The sequence below is a fragment of the Mesoplodon densirostris genome, chromosome 5 (genome assembly GCF_025265405.1).
Source record: "Mesoplodon densirostris isolate mMesDen1 chromosome 5, mMesDen1 primary haplotype, whole genome shotgun sequence".
NCBI lineage: Eukaryota > Metazoa > Chordata > Mammalia > Artiodactyla > Ziphiidae > Mesoplodon > Mesoplodon densirostris.
Genome location: NC_082665.1, coordinates 117323434 through 117345050, shown reverse-complemented (window position 1 = coordinate 117345050; position 21617 = coordinate 117323434). Strand labels below are relative to the sequence as shown.

The window sequence follows — 21617 nt, the reverse complement described above, 5'->3', positions numbered from 1 at the left end:
AAGATTAAGGTTCTGAGATGGCCACAAGCTTGATATATTTGAGGAACAGGAACAAGGCCAATACAGCTGGAACAAAGTAATTGAGGGAGCAGTAGGAAATGGGATTAGAGGTACTGCCAGGGGCTAGATAATAAAGGGCCTTTTGAACTATGGTAAAGAAGGATTTAGGATTTTATTATATATCGAATTAGAAGCCACGGGAGAGTAAAAACAAGGTACTGACAAGAACTGACATTCTGTAAGGATGACTCTGGCTGCTGGGTGAAGAACAGACTGGTGAGAGTAAAGAATGGAGCTAGGGAGACCAGATAGATATCTACTGCGATAGTTCAGGCAACAAATTAAATAAGTTGAATTAGTAGTTGTAGAAGTGGTGAAAAGTGGTTAGATTATAATATATTCTAAACACAGAGCCCTCTCAGAATTTGCTATTAAATTGCATGTGGAGCAAAGGGAAAAAGAACAGAAGATTATTCCAAGGGTTTTTATATTCAGCATCTCAGTGACTGGTACACTGAATGAAGATGGGGGAGAACAATAAAATTAGCAACTCTGTTTTTGACATGTTAACTTTCAGATACTTAATCCAAGTGGAGATACTGAGTAGGAAAGCCAGATACGTAAGTCTAGTGTACGGGGAATAGCTCTGGACTGAAGGTATGAGTACTGATGTATTTAAAGGCACCTGGATGAGATCACCTGAAATATGAGTATAAAAAGAGACTGCACGTCCAGAGCCTGTGCTCTGCAACGGGAGAGGCCACAACAGTGAGAGGCTCGCGTACCGCAAAAACAAAAAACAAAAAACTTCCTACGGGCTTCCCTGGTGGCGCAGTGGTTGAGAGTCTGCCTGCCGATGCAGGGGACACGGGTTCGTGCCCCAGTTTGGGAAGATCCCACATGCCGCGGAGCGGCTAGGTGCGTGAGCCGTAGCCACTGAGCCTGCGCGTCTGGAGCATATGCTCTGCAACGGGAGAGGTCACAACAGTGAGTAGGCCCACGTACCGCAAAAAAAAAAAAAAAAAAAAAAAGAGAGAAGTTCAAGGACTGATGCCCTGAGTTACTCTAACTATTAGCGGTAAGAAGAGGAGGAGGATATTGCAAAGGAAACTGAGGTAGGGAGAGTATCAGGAGAATGGTGTTCAAGAGTCAAAGGAGAAAAGAATTGAAAGGAGAGAGCAGTTAGTTGTGTAAAAAGCTGTTGTGGGGTCGAGTAAAATAAAGATTGAGAACTGACCATTGGATGTGACAGTCTATACTCCTAGAGGGGTTCTGGCTGGTTGTTTTAATGAAAGGTATTTTAGCAGGTATGTAGGCTGATGGGAATAATCCAGTATGGAGGGAAAGACGGACAATGCAATGAAGAGAAGAGAGAATTTCACAAGTCCCTGAACAGTCAAAAATGAAGATCTAGTACAGAAGTGAAGGGTGAGATTTAAGAACACAAATGGATCATTTAACAGGATGGAATACAGAATAAGACCATCAGTTGAGAATGAGGGCCAGGCAACAGGTATTGGAAGTTTAATGGGCAGCTTTGGAGCTGATGTGGAGGAGGCAGAGTTGCAGTTAACCAAGGTTAGATCTTACCAATGAAGTGACAGAGGAGCAAGAGAGGTAAGATTATGAAAGGCAGTGTTTATAGTCACGGACCAAGGAATGTGAGCAAAGCAAGGAGGGAAGTGAGAGCATGAAAGAAGTGACAGGTAATAAAAAGTTGGGCTGAAGGTCTTTAAAGGGTAAAAAAAAATTGTTGTAAGGGAGGTGAGCTGAAAAGAAAGGAAGTGCTAGTCAGTTTGAAATGCTTGCAGCTGAGATTTTGTAAGTGGTTCAGTCAATGGTAATGAGGTCTTGAATATGACCATTTCAGCAGGTCACTCAAGTGAAAGAAAAAATAGACTCCTAGAGGCAAGGATATCAAAGAACTGAGAAGTCAAGATTTTGGAAGGATCACACCAGGATACTGAAAATCACTTAAGAATGATTACATGAATAGTGGACAGAGAGAAGACAGTTCAAATCATCAAGGAGTAGGAGTGACTGTGAAAGATGCAGATGACTAGACAAGAAGGGGAAGTAGAAAATACTGTCTGATGATATATACATTTTTAAAAGGAAGGAGGTACAATCATCCATAAATACCAATGATAAGCAAGGAAGACATCAACTCCACTTGTTGGTCCCAAGGTACATGGGATATGACAGATAAAAATTACACTTTTTGTGAGGGCTAAAGAAAAAACAGTATTCTCGGGGGAACACCAGGTTTCTATGAGAGAAAAAAAGGTGAGATGAACAATCACAGAAGAGTTTGAGGAAAAAGGAAATTTTGCTGATCACGAACTGGGAGTTCCAAAGGGCACAGTGAAAGAAATTGGGAGGTCACAGATAAATGGGAGTTTAAAACATATTGGAGATATACCAGCGTCAAACAGAGATAAGGAAATTAAGTGAAGGTGATCTGGAAGGCTTCAACTTTTTTTTTTTTTTTTTTTTTTTGCGGTATGCGGGCCTCTCACTATTGTGGTCTCTCCCGTTGCAGAGCACAGGCTCTGGAGGCACAGGCTCAGTGGCCATGGCTCATGGGCCCAGCCGCTCTGCAGCATGTGGGATCTTCCCGGACCGGGGCACGAACCCGTGTCCCCTGCATCGGCAGGCAGACTCTCAACCACTGCGCCACCTGGGAAGCCCCAAGGCTTCAACTTTTTTTAGTGATTAAGATGTCCTGATGGTATGCTTGGTAAAAGGTGGGTAATCAGTTAAATTTAGTTGTCTACTTGTGACTGGTTTAGCATTTGCAGAAGGGAGTGTTGGGCGGGAAGGCAAGGTCAGGAAATTGGTGTCTCACCAAGAATCTGAAGTGCTCTTTGGGGTCCCTCCTTTATATCCTGCAATTGAAGGTGTTGAGATATGTGGTTCTTTAAAAACTGTACAGCCTGCACCCACAGGAACTTATTCAGTCAACACTATTTACTGAATGTCTGAATGAACTGCACCATCCTAGATACTGTAATTCCTAATTATCTAATTTGAATTTGTCGAAGACTATTAAAATTAAGCAATATAAAAATAAAATAATAATAATAATAGCTTCCAGGCACTGTTCTAAGTGTTACATGCATTTAATCATTTAATACGATTAACTCAATGAAGTTGATGCTATTATCTTCATTTGCGGACAATATAACCAATGCATAGCTCTAAAAATTAAATCCTTTCTACTCCAGAAGGTACCTGTTTAGGACAAATAGTATTCTTTTCATACAAATTAGCCTATTTATTTTTCTGGTATCTGAACAGTGGGCATCTATCTGAACAGTGTTTTCCTGTATTTTGATCTAGGACAGAGTTTTTTCCTCTAAAAAGCAGATTATTCAATTCATGTGGCTAATATTCACTCTTGTTAAAATTTTATTGTTCTGCTTAAATTATAAGTCATTATGCCTGTTCCATTCACTCCTAGGAAGAGAATTTTGCTGTTTTCAGCTTAATTTGGCATGTCAATTGTCTGGGGGAGGGGGGAAATTCTATTTGAATATCTATAATGACCCACAATAGGGATTTTGAAGTAATCCAAAACATGGGAACAATTGCCAAATACACATTCGAAGTGACCTACCACGTTACAGCTGTTCAAAGTTTATATATGACTACTATTTTTGTTAATAAACACTGACATCACCAATTATCTCCTTTTACTTAGGAGATAATCAAGTAGCAAAGTCTAGAAGTATTGTGCTAGAGTTCTTTATGGCCCTGTTGAACATAAAAATTGGTCTTGGATTTAACAGAGCTGCATCACTAAATAGGACAGAGCAGACTGGCATCAAAGGATCATAAATACAAGAACAGGAAGAAGGGTGAAGTGAGGAACTGAGGAGGGCTTGACAATGAGTAGCCCACATTTTCTATATTATAATGACTATTCAAAATTAAGAACATAAGTAGTATGAAGCTCAAAACAGAAAACCTTACACCAAAGTAAAATAATTCACAAGAAACTCATCTTAGTTTAACATTAAAAACAAACAAACAATAAAACCTCACATTGTAAACTTTTGGGATACAGCCAAATGACAAAAATTAGACATAGTCTTTAAGCTGTATGGTTATCATCATGGGTAAAGATTCAAAGGGGTGAGGAAATCAGGTACATGGGGGGTTTGTGTGGCTTGAAGAAAATCTGAAGAATGGAGGGGAAGAAAAGGGAAGTGGAGGAAGAGATGGGCTACTGTGAAGAATCAAAGGCATGTATGACGGCAATAGAGTGAATCCGATAAATATAGGTACCCAAGAGGTTTCAGGTTAGGTGCCATTATTTCAGAAGGCCATGAGCTAACAAGGTTTCAGGTGACTGAAATGGTAATTAATCAATCAATTCCATAAACATTTACTGAGCACCAACTACATGGCAAGTCCCATCCTAGAAGCTGGGGTCCTGCAGAAATTTATAACCACTTGGCTTCCCTAACATTTAAAAATATTAATGACTTCCTACTAAGTTCCACATATTACAGTAGAATCTGACACAAAATCTTAGTTGTGAACACACATATCTTAAACAGATGAGCAATTTAAGTGAATCTGTAAAGTAAGTAAATTTTATTTTTTATTTATAGAGGCTATTTGGTGGGATATTAAATCAGAGTAATTACTTTCAAATTACTAAAACTGCATTTAATAACAACTCTCCAAACTGCTAAAAGTACCATGCATCATAGTTATAAGGAATTAGATTCAAAGTTAATCTTGCTATCCAATCTTAGAAAAGAATATTTCTGACAATAGTGAAACAGGAGACCTGGTAATCACTTTTGCTATTTATCACTGACAGAACAAAACACTATCATACATATATATTCATAGGTATATAGCACATGCTCAATAAACTAAAATTTCATTAATCTACTTTGTTTTAACAATATAAAAATCCTCTTATGTTACAAAATAAAACTGCTAGCCATGAGTCAGTAAATGAAACAGAAAAATGTATCCTAGCATCAACTAAAATCTAAATACGCCTAACATTCTCAGTCTTATTATATTTTATCCTGTAAAATAAATTCCAGTGAGTTACAACAAAAGACTTGGATATATAAAATTTCCAACTCATTAGTGAGAAAAATAACATAGAATGAAAAATGGTATGTTGGTCCTCCAGAGCTGGAGAAATAAAAGCTAAAACTCTGACCTAAAGTCTACATTTATAGATATGAAATACAAAGATAATGAAAAAGACAAAATAAGTAACAGAAAGAGGGCTGAAAGAAAAATAGTAATTTTTCAGTATACACAAGTGATCTGAACCAAATGGGAGGAAGATAAAATTTTAAATGGCTTTGTAGGATCAACTGCAAATAGAGTTTTTATTAAAATTGTGGCTATTTAAGTGCAATACAAGAGTAACTTTTCGGCCCAACTCCTAAGTAACTATAATGTAATTCCATGGTTTCAATAGTTTTATATGTAAACTATTTTGCTTGTCTTTCATTTGTATGCCTTTTACAAGATGAATTATATATCATTGGTTGTGTGTGTATATATACATATAGTTGTGTGTATTTGAAGTTTTTAACAGATCTTTCTTATTGACAATGGAAAAATATCACTTAATACTAACACAGAATGAACAACAATGCCAAGCTTTAGTCTCTGTGTCCCTTTTTGGTATATGTAATTGTAGTCAAAATCAAGTTAGTTAAATTCTTGGGGTGGTATTCAATCTAAGAGTTAAATCAATCGTTGCCTCTGAATAAGTTTTGATTATAAGTAACCTCACTGCCTACATAAAAACTATTTATGACTCTCCCTAGCCCAGTAATTCCATCCCTCTCAAACATCTAAGAAAAAACAAGTAGAATATTTTTACTTAAGAAATTTGACATTACTTAAAAATAAAAACTATTTAAAGAAAATTCTAGTAACCAAAAACAAGAAGAAGCTGTTGACAGTTACTTTATACTTACTGTGCTGCTTCTAATTACTAAAAAAAAAAAAACAAAAACAAAAAAAAAGATGGTTTTAAAGGAATTTATTTTTTAAAGGCCCTAAGGTATGTGTATACATTTTAATTTAAAGGACAAAAGCATTCTCACCTTGTTTTTTAAATTAGACTAATTCTTATGCTTTCATTTTTACTAAAGTTGAATATCTATTAAAAATGTTTTAAACTAAAAATATTCCCCCAACCCTCCTTTAATACCAAATAATAGGTATTTCACTCAAATTATGGCTAACTTTATATTTTCCTTATATTTTTAATACTCACTCCTCAAAAAGAAGTGGTTTTATGTGATTTTTTTTTTTAATTTGAGGACTTTTAGTGTTTGCTCAGCTCCTTACACTGTCAATTGAATATTTGATAAAATATTCCTATAATCATGTAATTACACAAGTTTACTGCTTTCCAATTAACCCTAGATAATATATTTATAGAAATGGAAGGATTCATTAAATCCCTTGAATAAACCATAATGTAATAATTTTAAGATATTAGTATATACAAAAGCCAACTGTATTCAGTTTAATCTATACTCAAAACACTAGAAAATAAAAATATTTCAAATTATCTTCTGTTCCTTTACTATAACAATCTCCTGAGGTTATCTAATGACATATAAAAGCTACACAAACAGGTATTTTCTTTGGTCAAACATCATACTTTAGAGCATTTAACACAATCTGAAAGTAAGGAGACAAGCATTATTAATTTACATTTTAATTTATGTACGAATGGCTTTATATTTTTAGAGAAGTCATTCAACAGAATCTGAGACTGTTCTGTTTGGCATTACATAAGAGCAAAAGGGGAAATATTTTTGTTTCCCCTTTCACACTAAAGACCTGCATAGATGGACTGAAAACATACATTTCTGCGTATCCAAGGTTTCAGGGCACAAGACTACGTTTTAATAATAAGAAATCTATACTAATACATTTTTGCAAAGCAACATGAACCGAAAATAATTTCAACAAGTGGTATGTTACCTGGGTGGAGCTGGTGGCTACCGAGATGCAGTCAATAAAGCTGTGTCTTCGAGTGAAAAATGCAACTATCTGCTGCCAGCGTGAAGGTTCTGGCTCAGCTTGCAGTTCATCTGATGAGCCCTTTTTTGCCCAGTGTTTCTGCTTTGGGCCTACTGAGCCATGGCTAGAGCTAGTATTGCCTCCTCGACTGGCGCGAGAGTACAGAAGTGTGTTGTTCCCGAAAATGTAATTCATCTCTGCAGCCCTGCAGGTGGTTGCCAAGCAGTCTTACTTCTCTAGCAGCTGCTGAGTGGTGAATGATCGGTAAAAACTGCAGCTAGGATTACAGCAGCATCACTTGTAGATCAGGGAAAATAAAAACCTTGAGAAATGATGCTCATTTTCTCTGTAATTTCTTCCCATGAAAGAGCTTGTATCTTCCCTCTGTACCTGTTAGCTATATGATGGCTGAGTTTATATTTCTAGACAAAAAAGACGACATAAGGTGGTTTTCTTTCTCATGATTATTTTTTCACCAGCGTCTGCAGGCAAAGCTGTTCTTTTGTTAGCTGATAACTAGACGGACTGAAATCCAGGAAGTGAGGTCGATTAGCAGGTAAAGAAGGATGTTATAAACACTGGACTACCAAGACCCTTTGGGGCTGCCTGATTTAATGCACTGGGTGGAGAAACCCTGGATTACCAAGTTTCAATCACAGTCTGAAGTAAAATCCAATGGCATCTTCGCTGCTTATATAAATTATAAATATGAACTGAATTTAAAAATACAAGAGGATTCTCTCTGCCGATAGTTCTGATTGTTTAAAACAATTTTACTAAAGGAATCTTTCTATTCACATATAAATTTCTACATCAGGAAGGCACTTACATTAAATAGCACTAAGGTTTTAAAAGGTACTATCTACATTAAACTCTGAGGATCTAATGACAGAAATCCATTTGGAATGTAACTTGATAATTTTATTTAACATATTGGTTTTAAATGCTTTGATTAATTGAGTCTGAAGACAGAAATAGAATAATTAGCTAAATAAGTATTTGGCTTCTGGGACTTTTGTGATAAAAAAGCGCTATTATCTGCATCATCTCTCTATGTTATAAACATTAAGATTACCAAGTTATGAATTTGTAAAAATTCAGAAGAATTAAACGTAAATTTTTTGTTTTATAGCCAGTAAAACATATTTTATCCCACATGACATAAATAATACTCTGGTTCAAAAAATAATACTGTTTGATTGCTAAATAGATACTTTCTAACATCTAATATCTAGGTCTGTGTTTCTCAACACAGTAGTCCACCTCAGAATCACCTCCAGTGCTGGTTAAAAAAAATACAGACTGATATCCCCTTCCCATCAGAATTTTTAGGGGTAAGGGAGATCTGGGAATTTTCATTTTTGAAAAGCCCCCCTAAGAGACTCTTAAGCACCCTCAAGTTTGAGAACCACAGATTCCTAAGTTTGTCCTCTTAATACTATGCTACGTTAGTATATAACACAACATATCGCCATTAAAAACAATATATGAATAAAAATGCTACTTGATAACTTACTAATAGTTGAGTAATTCAATTTTTAAGTTGATATAAGTACACCATAATCCCCAACCTCAGCCATGAATGAGGACCAACAAAATCTTGCTTGCTTTTGCTTACCAGCACCAACTAAATGCAGTCTATTGGAAAGTAGCATTGGCAAACTACAACCTCTAGGACTACTGCAAATCCTGATTTGGCAAGAAAAGATGCGAACACTGTCTCTATGATTCCGTCTCTAAGATACAAACACATGCCCAAGAAGGGCTGAGAGTCATGTGGGACTTCTGGAAGTAAGATGTTTTGTGACAGATTATAGCAAAGTTTGCTTCTTCCCAAGAACTGTGCAGACAGTAGCTGGCAGTTTTACGGCCCGACACAGATTGACCTTATCTATTTGGGGGTAGGGGACTAGAGGAAAACACTAAGGGTAGACAGAGAACTAAGAATCCTCTCTAAAGGAAAAAAAATAAAACCTCCTAAAAATAAATTTTACTATGGACCAGGTACTTAATAAAGAACTGATTAGTGTGGTTTATACAAATGCTCTAATAATTGGTTTGGCCCCCAAATATGTGTCTTGATCTGTATATGATGGAAAGCCAGGGTGGGAGGGGGAACCTTAGAATTTATATAGATTCTGTTACTCTGGATTTGTAAGGATGAGGATATTTTTATTTTTAAAATTTTGGCTGCACTGGGTCTTTGTTGCAGCTGTGCAGGCTTCTCTCTAGTTGCGGCATGCAGGCTCCAGCACATGAGGGCTCCAGAGGGTGCGGGTTCAGTAGTTGTGGTGCCAGGCTTAGTCGCCCTGTGGCATGTGGGACCTTAGTTCCCCAACCAGGGATCAAATCCACGTCCCCTGCACTGGAAGGCAGATTCTTAACCACTGGACCACCAGGGAAGTCGTGGATAAGAATACTGAAAATGAATGTTGAATGCAAATATCCTACTCAAGTTGCAAACAGTACCAACACAGATGGAAGAGTAAGTCATTCGTATACAATGATTTCTTATGCTAGAGAGCCAAAGAGCTTGGGAACAATCGAAAGTTGATGAATGTTCCATCCCATATATCCCGAGTACAGAGAAGAAATACTTCTCAATATATAACTTTCCTATTCAAATCCACTGACATCAAGAAAACAACTTTGAGTTTTGAGAAAGGCTTTTTTATGAAAATGTCCCATTACCTGAGCTACGGAAATCTAGGATCATCTCATCAATTGCGCAACAGTCAATACACACATACAAAACCATATATGTACCTAAATCACAATTGGTTTCATATGATTTGATTGGGAAGCAGAGGCAACCAACTCCTCACCGATCTCTGCTTTAGAATAACCATACCCATGTCACATATCTGAAATATAAACTCTATTCCATTAAACCAAAATTTAAATTCATTATAGAACCTGGAAAGTCTATTTAAAATAGTGAATTTTAAAAACTACTACACAACGTTTAAATCACCAAAAAGAACACTATTAAGATTTTAATATGATATACAAAGAATGGACATTTTTTTTCTGCAGTCAAATACTCTACCACTGAGCAATACTCTGCACCTAACATTCTTTTTTCTGTAGTTTTTCTTTTTCACAGAATGGTAATAATATCTATAGCAGAACTCTAAACAGTAAGAGAAAGCGTAAGTAAACTAAGTACATCCATTTAGTGATTACATACTTTAAATATGATTATGAAAAATTTATGACTGTTAGAAATGTTTATTTTATAACATTAAATGGAAGTAAAGACAGTTCAAAAATTTATATAGGATAGGCCCTCAATTATTTGTACCCTTTTCCAAACTTGCAAATAAACTCAGAAGTCTTCAGGTATAGTAACAAAAGCAATGATTAAGTAATTTTAGTGAAAAATTTTAAAAGGTTGAAGGATGAGAGGAAAAACAATATTGAAACTCTAAAATATTAGGAAAAAAATTACTAAGTAACCACAAAGCCAACATACTGTAAATGCAACAAGCATTTCCCTTACCTTTTTATTTTTATAATATGGCCTATTAAATTTCAAAACATGCAGCTATACTAAGTTAAGACAAGACTAAGAAGATTGATAACATAGATTTGTTATTTATCTAGAAAAAACTGATCATATATATACAAATCGCTTCTGTATGAGCGCCATCTAGTGGTCAAATTGTATGCAAACTGTGTGCTCAACTTAGTACTCCAGGGTCATCCAAAAAGATAAAATTCAAAAGTATTTTAATATATTCCAGAGCTGTAAAAACAAAGTTGACTTCAACAAAGCACTCAGTATGCACTCAAAATAGGAAAGACACTCTTCCTGTAGCATTTAGTTCAACAGGCATATGTTTGCTTATATCCATTCTTCTGCTACCTCCATTTCTCACAATATTTGAAAAACTCCCAATTGCTGCTGGTGATTTCATTTGATAGTATTCTCAGTACTACTGGATGAAATGTGTCCAGGCTAGAAGATTCACTTATTTAAAATAATTATCTGTTCACATACCCTGTTCTGTCTTCAGTTTCAAGCCCCTTGTAACTACATTTACTTTGCACATATTAGTTTAAACATAATTTTCCATCATTGAAGACAAAAGCAAAATATGAACTCTTTTATTCAATAACCATTGCAACATCCCACACTAAGCCATGTCACCCTTGTCACTTCATCTAGATTTAAATCTATTTTGAAAAAGGCTGAGGTTTTGTTTGTTTACTTGTTCAATTTACTGTCCTGACCATTTTTCCTAATTCTTAGATCATTTTCAGTTTTAGGAATTTTGACACTGTTCTTATTAGTACCATACTACTATATTTAGAACTGTTTAGAATTGAAGCTTACTTTTAAATATTTTCATATACCACAAGAATTTACCCACTGTGTCCTTTTCTTCCACATTATGGTTTTTCACCATTATATCACCGATTTCTTTCTTGAAACTGTCTAGCACTGGCAAGAAACTTGCCCTTTTCGAGTCCTAAATCATAATTACTTTTTGAAAAAACTTTATTATTATTTTTTTTGGCTGTGCCACGTGGCATACAGGATCTTAGATCCCTGACCAGGGATCAAACCCGTGCCCCCCGTAGTGGAAGCATGGAGTCTTAACCCACTGGACGCAAGGGAAGTCCAAATCATAGTTACTTTTATGTTTTATGCTAAGGCCTGAATAAAGTAACTTTCAATCACTATCTTATTTCATTCATTACCTCAGTAATGAGAATCAGCACTAGCACTACAAGACCCTGACAGATTATTTCACAGCATGTTTCATGGTGGCAAACCCTTCATAAGCCCACTCATCAGCTCAGGATCAAGGTCCTTCACACCTTGTCCTCATTTCCTAACAACCATCCTAAACATCAACTACAATATAATGAACTTTTCTGCATTTTTACAGTCTCCTCAGACTATCAGCCTCCTACTGTACTTATTTTCTCCAGTAACTGCCTTCTCCTCTGAATTAGCATATTGTATACATCCTTCAACACCTTGTCCAAATATCAACTTTGTTTTTTACAATACTTCAAAAATTTAATTTCTCTTTATTTTTTCATGTTACATCATACCGTGTTATAACTATCTCTCCATAAAAAATACCAGTCACTGAAGTCTAACAAACTTACTAACATAGATGTTTAATAAATGCTAAATGCATGTTATCTGATAAACAAAACTAATATTCTGTTGATTTTTAAAGCAATCATCTATTAATCTTATTTTTCTATTAGCTTTTACAAGAACTGTGAAGAACAAAGCAGTGCCTAATTTACATTCCACTCAGCAAACTGCTACTATTCAAAGATAATTTTTCAAATTACAAAAATAATAATTCATATACTGGGTTCTATGTATAGTACAACAGTTACTTGCTTCATTCCAAACCATAATACTATAAAAGTGGAAAAGCTCCTTATATTAGCTTTTTTGTTTCTAAAAAAAGACTGCTAATCTGGTAATCTTATTTATATTTTAAATAAAATATATTCCATTGTTGAGCTTCCTTAAACATTTGCAGTTATTTGAAAAAATTTTAAAAACATTAAAACTTGCCTTATGTCAAAACAAAGTTATTTTTTAAAAATTTGGTTCTCTAACAGGAAGTTAAAGTAATCCTAACCATTTTGCTATTACACTACCCCAATCCTATGCTCACTCCTCAAATTTTAATCTATGCATGAGATAGGAGAAGCAGGAAGAAATACCCCAAATGGGGCAGCTTTAATAATTCTTAAATTACAATTGTATCAGAATATAGTTTGTCAAAAGTCCAGCCTATCAAGATTTCTGACCCAGTAATTTGACTTCTGGAAATCCATCCTAAGAAAACAACCAAACATACTTTTTACGGCCCAAGATGATTCACTGCAGCCTTCTTTACAAAACTTAGTAAAAATGGAAATAACAAATAGCGAAGACCAGAAGTGTTCAGCAAGTTAAGGTACCAATATACTATGTAAAAACTTACATATCACGTTTTTAAAAAATTTAACATGGGAAAATGTGTAAAACAAGTTTATAATAGGAAAAAACTCACATTTAAAAAAGTAAGGGGCCTCCCTGGTGGCGCAAGTGGTTGAGAGTCCGCCTGCCGATGCAGGGGATACGGGTTCGTGCCCCGGTCTGGGAGGATCCCATATGCCGCGGAGCGGCTGGGCCCGTGAGCCATGGCCGCTGAGCCTGCGCGTCCGGAGCCTGCGCGTCCGGAGCCTGTGCTCCGCAACGGGGGAGGCCACAACAGTGAGAGGCCCGCATACCGCAAAAAAAAAAAAAAAAAAAAAAAAAAAAAAATAAAAAAGTAAGATGTAAAGTATGATTTAGAAACAGATGAAGGAGAAATTAGATAATTTCTTCTACTGGAAATGAAAATCCTTATCTGTTCAGTACCCAGATATAAATCAGAGAGCCAGCAAGCCAAAGGGGGAATACGATGATGATACCCAACTGCTCTACCAATTTGCATCAGAAACTTATATTTATAACTGTTTCAGATTGATGCTGTTAATATCTAATAAAAGAAAACAAAATGAAAAGGAGCAAAAGAATGGCATGTAAGGATGGATAGATCCAGCTGCTTTTCAATGAGACCAGCTGAATTATTACCACAGTACACTAAGATGCTTTGAGGCTAGTACTTTCTTGATCTTAACCAAATTTGTCAAAGATTTGCATACAAATACTCAAACTGCCACTGCACTAAGGCAATAGTATAACACCAGCAACTATAAGATGTATATCAATTGCAGAAAAGATAAAATGTGAAAAAGATGTGTTTTATAACTGTTAGTAAAAGAATATTTTAATCTCAATAACATACTCTTTTAAATAAGCCTCCGTCAAATTTGTCTTTAAAAAGCCCTGGTTGGGGGGAAATGCTATGGGAGACATAATCCTTTAACATGTAATAATTAACTGCATGCAAAGGACAAGAGCATTTTAAAAGCAGATACCAAAAGAATCAGGCAAAATTCACTTAATTCTCTTATGGTAAGGAAATCAAGGGAAAAAGAGTCAAATTAAGGAAGCAAGTGAGAATCTTAAAAAAGTAAAAATGCTTTCTCACTCAATAACTAGAAACACTTAAGTCTCACTGCAGAGTGAGGATTAAATAAAGAGATGTCAGAAATTTACTTTAAAATACTTCAAGACAGACAGTAAAGAAATATGTGTATGGTGGTTCAATTAAGCTAGGTTCTAGTGCAGTACTTCTCAACAGTGGCTATCCCCTAGAAACACCTGGAGAACTTGTAAAACTCTCCAAAGCCAGACTATACCCCAGACCAATTAAATCACAATCTCTGAGATGGCACTCAGATATAAATTTTAAAACCTTTTTAGGTGGTTCCGATATCCCACCACAACTGAGAACCATTACTATGGACAGTCAGTTGTCCTAATCAGGAATTAACATTCCTAGACTGATCAGCTAACATTTAGTTATAAAGTAAATGGCTGCTATAAGATATTTGTTATGTTAATCTTTGATCAACACCAAAAGTTTGCCAATTATCATAATGAATGAAGTGGGCTTTCACTGGTGAAATCCATTGTATTTCAGTTATATGGATTGGCTAAATTAGACACAATCCACCCTTGCATAAGGGAAAGACAGACTCTGAAGAAGCTTATACCCTTAGAGATGGCACCTTAAGGTTTAATACCTAAGATGTCTGGAAACTCTGGGTAACAAAATCTTGGTCTCTGGAATATTGTTTTATTTGCCTAGAGTGAGCATTTTATGCAACAAAAAAAAGTTGAGGCTTCATCACATTTAAAGAGGCTATACACAATATGTTATGTGGCTCACTGTCTGTTTAAATGTCTGCCTGTGTCAGAATCGCATACACACAGAACTACCAAACAACCACCAAAAGACTGAGGAGTTGGGTGTGTACAAATTGCCTTTGGATAATTTGTAACAATCATAAACATCAAAAATTCAAAATATCAGAAACAAAAGAATTATACATACCTGGGAAGGTTTCTCGACTAAAGTAAGAAACAGGCTTTATTAATTCAGTCAAGAGAAAATAGGCATAGGCTGATAAGAACAGCATATAAAGCAGCAGGGAGTGCTTAGAATTCAAGTGTTCTAAGGTTCTTATGTTGTTCAAAATGAGGGTAAAAGACATATATTGAGTCTAAATTTTTGTAAGCTAAATATGTATATTAAAATTAAAAAAAAATTTCGAGGATAACCATTAAAGGAAGAGAAACAGAATAGCTTCCAAGCTAAGAAGAAGGAAAAATGAGATGAGAAAATGAAATCTAAAATAAGACATGTTGGAATAAATGTCTCGTATATTTAAAATTAAGAAACATACTTTTAAATAACTCATGGGGCAAAGAAAAAAATCATAATGAAAGTAAAAGAAAAAGTTTGAATTATGATAAACATTGCATATTAAACCTGTGGGTTACAGCTAAAGTGCTATTTAAAGGAAAATTTACAAATTCAAATACCGTTAGAAAAGGCTGATAATGCAGTTAAGTAACCAACTTGAGAAACTAGGGGAAAAAACCCAAACAGAATAAACTCAAAGAAAGCAGAAGAAAATAAAATAATAATGATAAGAGGAGAAAGGGGAAAAGATAAAATGAAAACTGTCTCTGTCACTAATAGACAACTGATTTTTTTTCCCATGTGTATCTCTCATTTAGCGTCCCAAAGTAAGATCAGATTGCCTCTGCCAAACACAATCTTTGATTGATATGTAGGCTGTCCACACATTTACATATTACATAAACGTGTATATATTCATGTTTATGTGTGTATGAAAGGGGATGGAGGTGACAGCACGTGGGGGAGGGGCACAGGAGATTTTTTTAGACATTTTTTTTCTTATTTACTTAAGTATAGTTGATTTACAATGTTGTGTTAAATACTGCTGTACAGTAAAGTGATTCAGTTATACATACATATATATATATATATATATATATATATATATATACACACACACACTTTTAATACTCTTTTCCATTATGGTTTACCAAAGGATATATAGTTCTCTGTGCTATACAGTAGGACCTTGTTGTTTATCCATTCTATATATAAAAGTTTACATCTGCTAATCCCAAACTCCCATTCCATCCCTCCTCCAACCCCCTCCCCCTTGGTAACCACCAGTCTGTTCTCTATTAAAAGACATGGTTCTTTGAAATTGATCATCCTTTGGCAAGAAGGATCAAGAGGAAAAAAGGCACAAATAAACAATACTAGGAATGAAAAAGGGGCTACACCTAAATATGCTATAGATATAACAAAATAATAGGATGTTGAGAATATTTCAAAGTAAGTATGAAATGGGCAAATACCTAGAAAAACTAACTATTAACTGAAATCTGACTGGTCCTATATAATACATTACAATTTTTAACCAGTAATATGTAATCATCCCTCAAAGAGAATTACAAAACCCACTTCAAGGTTTACGAGTAAGAAATGATCCTTATACACAATACATACAACTAACAAAGGATTATTGTCCAGAATATATAAAGAACTTGCACAAATCAGTAAAAAGAACAATGCATTACAAAAATGAAACAAAATCTTGAGAGGGTATGTCACAGAATAGGAAACCTGAATGATCAATCAATATTATCAGATAGTGAAATGCACATTAAAATCACAGTAAGATACTAATTCAAACCCAAAACAATGGCAGAAATAACAATACCAAATATTGATGAGAATATAGATCAATTAAAACTGTTACATACTGCTGCTGAAAATGTAAATTATAGAATCACTTGAAAATAATCTGGTGTTATCCACAAAGATGTGTATACATAACCTATGATTTTAACAGCATTTTTAATACTAGTAATAATTCGAAAATAACTTAACATCCATCAAAAGTAAGGTAAATTATAGTATATTCATAAAATAGAAAACTCTAGAGCAGTGAAGATAATGAATCTCGGGCATATAATGTTGATCAAAAACCGCAAGTTGAGAGTAGATGCAGTATAATGCCAATTATATAAAAACCAAAACAGGCAAAAGAAACAATATATTGTTTAGAAATCTAAATATGTGAAACCAGGACTGTGGTTATTTCTGAGGGGAGAGACAAGGTGATGGGGTCAGGTAAAGTCACACACTGGACTTCAAAGATACTGTTAATGCTCTTTTTCTGTACTTACTAATATATTTTTTTAACGTTTAAAGATATTTTGATGTGGGTATTTGAAATATAATAGTTATTTCCTTCATGAGAACTCTTAGGCCTAAAGATCATATCACTGAATAAAATTCATTTATAATATATACTTTTAAAAATGTTTTTAGAATGCTAACAAATATGATGAAATTCCTTATAATTACAAAACCAGAAATATCAAGGGGGGAAAATCCTACATGAAAAAATAGTTCTCTCTAAGCATGAGCTACAATAGTAACAAAAGTAATTAATAATTCATAGCAACAAAATAAAGTTACTATCTTACCTTTATTGGTGAAATATGAGAGTGAGAAACAAATCCATGGACATTTTCAATTTCTGACAGGTTCTTCTCTGAGACATGAACCAATTCCGGACCTATCACCTCATTAGTGATTTGTGGGGAAATGTGCTCTTGAGGAGGTGTATCTTCATCCTGATACCGGTATTTCTGTAATGTACAGCAAAGTATTAAATATGAGGAAACTCTGAAAAGCAACATGAGTTCAATCCAAATCATGATTTTCATAACTACCCAAATCATAATATTTAACTATATGAAAAATGTCTTTTACAGTTTAATACATAAAGTCTGAGAGAAATGGTTCTCCATTTTAAAGTCATGCCAATATTTTAATAAACTTATCTGATTTTTAAAAATAAGTCAGACTCTGGAAAGATGGCAGAGTAGGAAACACCAGGAATCTGTTGCCCCACCTAAACAATAATTACAGAGGCATAATCTGTCTGATGTAATTTTGGAACTCTGGAGTCTGTTGAAGACTTGCAACTTCAGGGGAAAACTTGGATGTAAACTGTGTTTAATTTGGATCAGTTTTACCACCTCTATTCAACATGGTACCGGAAGTCGTAGCCAGAACAATTAGGCAAGAAGAAACAATAAAAGGCATCCGCTTAGAAAGGAAGAAGTAATATTATCTCTGTTTTATATCAATAAAGACTCAGCAAAAAAGCTGTTAGAACTACTGAATGTAGCAAAGCAGTATGATACTGCTTTGTATCCTACAAAAGTTGACACACAAAAATCAGTTGCATTTCTATACACAAACAGTTGCATTTTATACACAACCTGAAAATTACAAAAACAATTCCATTTACAACAGCATCAAAAAAAATAAGGTGAAAGACTTGTGCAATGAAAACTACAAAGACTTGTGGAATAATTAGAGTGAAAGACTTGTGCAATGAAAAGACCTGCTGAAAAAAAAAAGTTAAAAACAACAGAAATAAATGGAAACACATCCCATGTTCATAGGTTGAAGATTTAATATTGGTAAGATGTCAATACTACTTAAAGCAATTTACAGATTTAATCCAATTCCTATCAAAATCCCAATGACATTTTTTACAAAATAGAAAAACCCATCCTAAAATTCATTTGGATCTCAAGGGATTCAAATAGTCAAAATAACCATGAAAAAGAAGAACAAAGCTGAAGGACTCACTCTTTCTCATTTCAAAACTTACTACAAAGCTACAGTAATCAAAACAGTTTGGTACTCACATAAAGACAGACATACAGACCAATGGAATGAAACAGAGAGTCCAGAAATAAACCCTCACATACACAAATTATTTTTTACAAGGGTGCCAAGACCATCCAATAGGGAAAGACAGCTTTACAACAAATCGTGCTGCAAAAACTGGATATCCACACATAAAAGAATGAAGTTGGACCCTTACCTAATACTATATACAAAAATTAACTCAAGGTGGATCAAGGACTTAAATGTAAGACCTAAAACAATAAAACTCTTAGAGGAAAAGCTTTAAGACATTGAGTTTGGCTATGAGTTTTTGGATATGACACCAAAGGCAGAAGTAACAAAAGAAAGAACAGACAAACTTGACTTCATAAAAACTGAAAAATTTTGTGCATCAAATGACTCTAATCACAGAGTAAAAAGGCAACCCACAGAATGGGAGAAAATATTTACAAATCACATATCTCATAAGGGATTAATACCCAGAATATACAGAAAATTCCTAAAATTCAACAAAAAACTAAACAACTCAATTCAAAAATGGGCAAGAACTCCAAGGAAGATATACAAATAGCCAGTAAGCACATGAAAAGATGCTCAACATCACTAATCATTACAGAAATGCAAATCAAAACTCGAGGTACCACCTCACAACCACTGGAATGGCTACTGTTAAAAAAAGCCAAGGTCCTACTGTACAACACAGAGAACTATATTCAATATCCTATGATAAACCATAATGGAAAAGAATATAAATAAAGAAGAATGTATACATATATATTTATAATTAAATCGCTTTGTTGTATAGCAGTAATTAACACAACGTTGTAAATCAACTATACTTCAATAAAAAAATTATTAAAGAAAAGAAAGACTGGTTAAAAAAAAAAGCAGAAAACAAGTGTTGGTAAGGATGTAGAGAAATTGGAACACTTGTGCACTATTGGAGGGAATGTAAAATAGTCCAGCCATTGTGGAAAATAGTATGGTGGTTCCTCAAAAATTGAAAATACAGTTACCATATGATTCAAGAATTCCACTTCTGGGCATATACCCAAAAGAACTGAAAGCAGGGTCTTGAAGAAATATTTGTACACCAGTGTTCATAGTAGCATTATTCACAGTAGGTAAAACATGGAAGAAACCCAAGTATCTATCAATGGATAGATAGATAAGCAAAATGAGGTGTATATATATGTGTATATACACACACACACACACACACACAAAATGGAATATTATTCAGCCTTTAAAGAAGGAAATTCTGCTATATGTTACAACATGGATGAACCTTGCAGACAGTACGCTAAGTGAAGTAAACCAGTCTCAAAAAGACAAATACTGTATGATTCCACTTACATGAGGTACTTAGAGTAGTCAAAATCATAAAGACAGAAAGTAGAATGGTGGCTGTCATGGGCTGGTGGGAGGAGAGAATTGTGAGTTACTGTTCAATAGGCACAGAATTTCAGTTTTACTATACTAAACGTTATGGGGATGGATGGTGGTAATGGCTGCTCAACAATGTGGATGTATTTAATACCACTGAACTGTAAACTCAAAAATGGTTAAGGTGGTAAATTTTATGTTATGTGTATTTTTACCACAATAAAAAAATAAATACAAATAAGACTTCAAAGCTAGGTGAAAAAGAAACCTGAATACTGATTTGTCCATTTTTTACCCAATGTTAGCTGAACACTGTGTCTCTAAAGATACAGCTGTTTAAGTGAAGTCAACATAAAAAGCCAAAGTTGTTCAGCTAATTAAGTCTGGTCTTCTTATTCAATTAACTTGTACAAAAAAAAAAAAAAGTCAGCCTTTTCAAATTCTAACTGAAAATTAATTACTAGATAACAGTATTTTTCTTTTACCTATAAAAGAATACTTGTTCCTTTCTCTCTCTCTTTTATGCGCACGCACGTAGAAAACCAAATCTACCTCACACCATACACGAAAGTAAAGGAAATCCTAACTATAGGAACTGGGAGAAAATAAAAGTGCATGTTTCTCAAATCAGGCTGGGAATGTGTATGCACATATACAAAAACAAAACAAACTTAGATACTACACCCCCCCCAAATTAAACACACATATAAAGAAAAGACACAAAAAAGGTACAATAGAAAACAAGTGTTTCTAACAATAAACAGGATTATTAGCCACTATAAGCTGGCTTTTAGAAATCATTGAAAAAAAGAGTCAGCAAACATTAACAAAGGGATACTCACAAAAGGCATACAAATGGGTCAATAAACTTATAGGAAAAACATGCTCAACTTTTTTAGTAAGTAAGAATTATAGTGCCAACATTCAGAGAAATGGGCATAAATCATCACATTCCTGGCAGAGGTCTTTTTCTGGTGGGCAGTCTGGCGAAATGTTTCAGAAGTCCTGAAAATGTTTCTATTCCTTCAGTAATTCCACCTCTAGGAATTAATCTTAGAAGATATAGCATTAGTGAGGAGCATAAAAATTTGTTGTATATAGACAAACATGTACATTGTAAAATAATTTTAAAAAACTTAGCTATGAATTTGCTGAAAGTTATTACACAACTTCCAGCATCACTTTTTAAACAACATCCTTCTGTGAAATGGTACAATTACATGGAAAATAAAAATCAAGCCCACATCAACATCAGTTAGTTTATTTAACATGATATAAGAAAGCTGTTTTTACATGTAGACTTCAATTATTTTCAAAACCAATGAAAAGAATTCACTAACTTTATCCTGAGTAAGGCTGAAGTTAACATAGACATACTTACAAAACTTAACAGGTTATATGCTCAATTGAGTGAAAGCAAAATTTAAGTATTCTTATACCTTAGTAGTAGATACACTATAAGGAAGGAAACTTGATACCATGTTTTCAAGCTTTAAGGATACTCCACAACTTAGTATGTATTTTAAGGAG

The 21617-nt window shown here is 34.5% G+C and overlaps 1 protein-coding gene across 9 annotated transcripts in view; it reads right to left on the bottom strand.

The window, feature by feature from the left end:
• Window positions 1-21617, bottom strand: part of DLG1 (discs large MAGUK scaffold protein 1) — a 295589-nt gene that overhangs the window by 169712 nt on the left and 104260 nt on the right. For all 9 annotated transcript variants that reach the window (XM_060099334.1, XM_060099338.1, XM_060099339.1 and 6 more), the window contains exon 5: window positions 17480-17644. In XM_060099334.1, the coding sequence (XP_059955317.1) occupies window positions 17480-17644 (165 nt within the window). The remainder of the gene's footprint in view (window positions 1-17479; window positions 17645-21617) is intronic.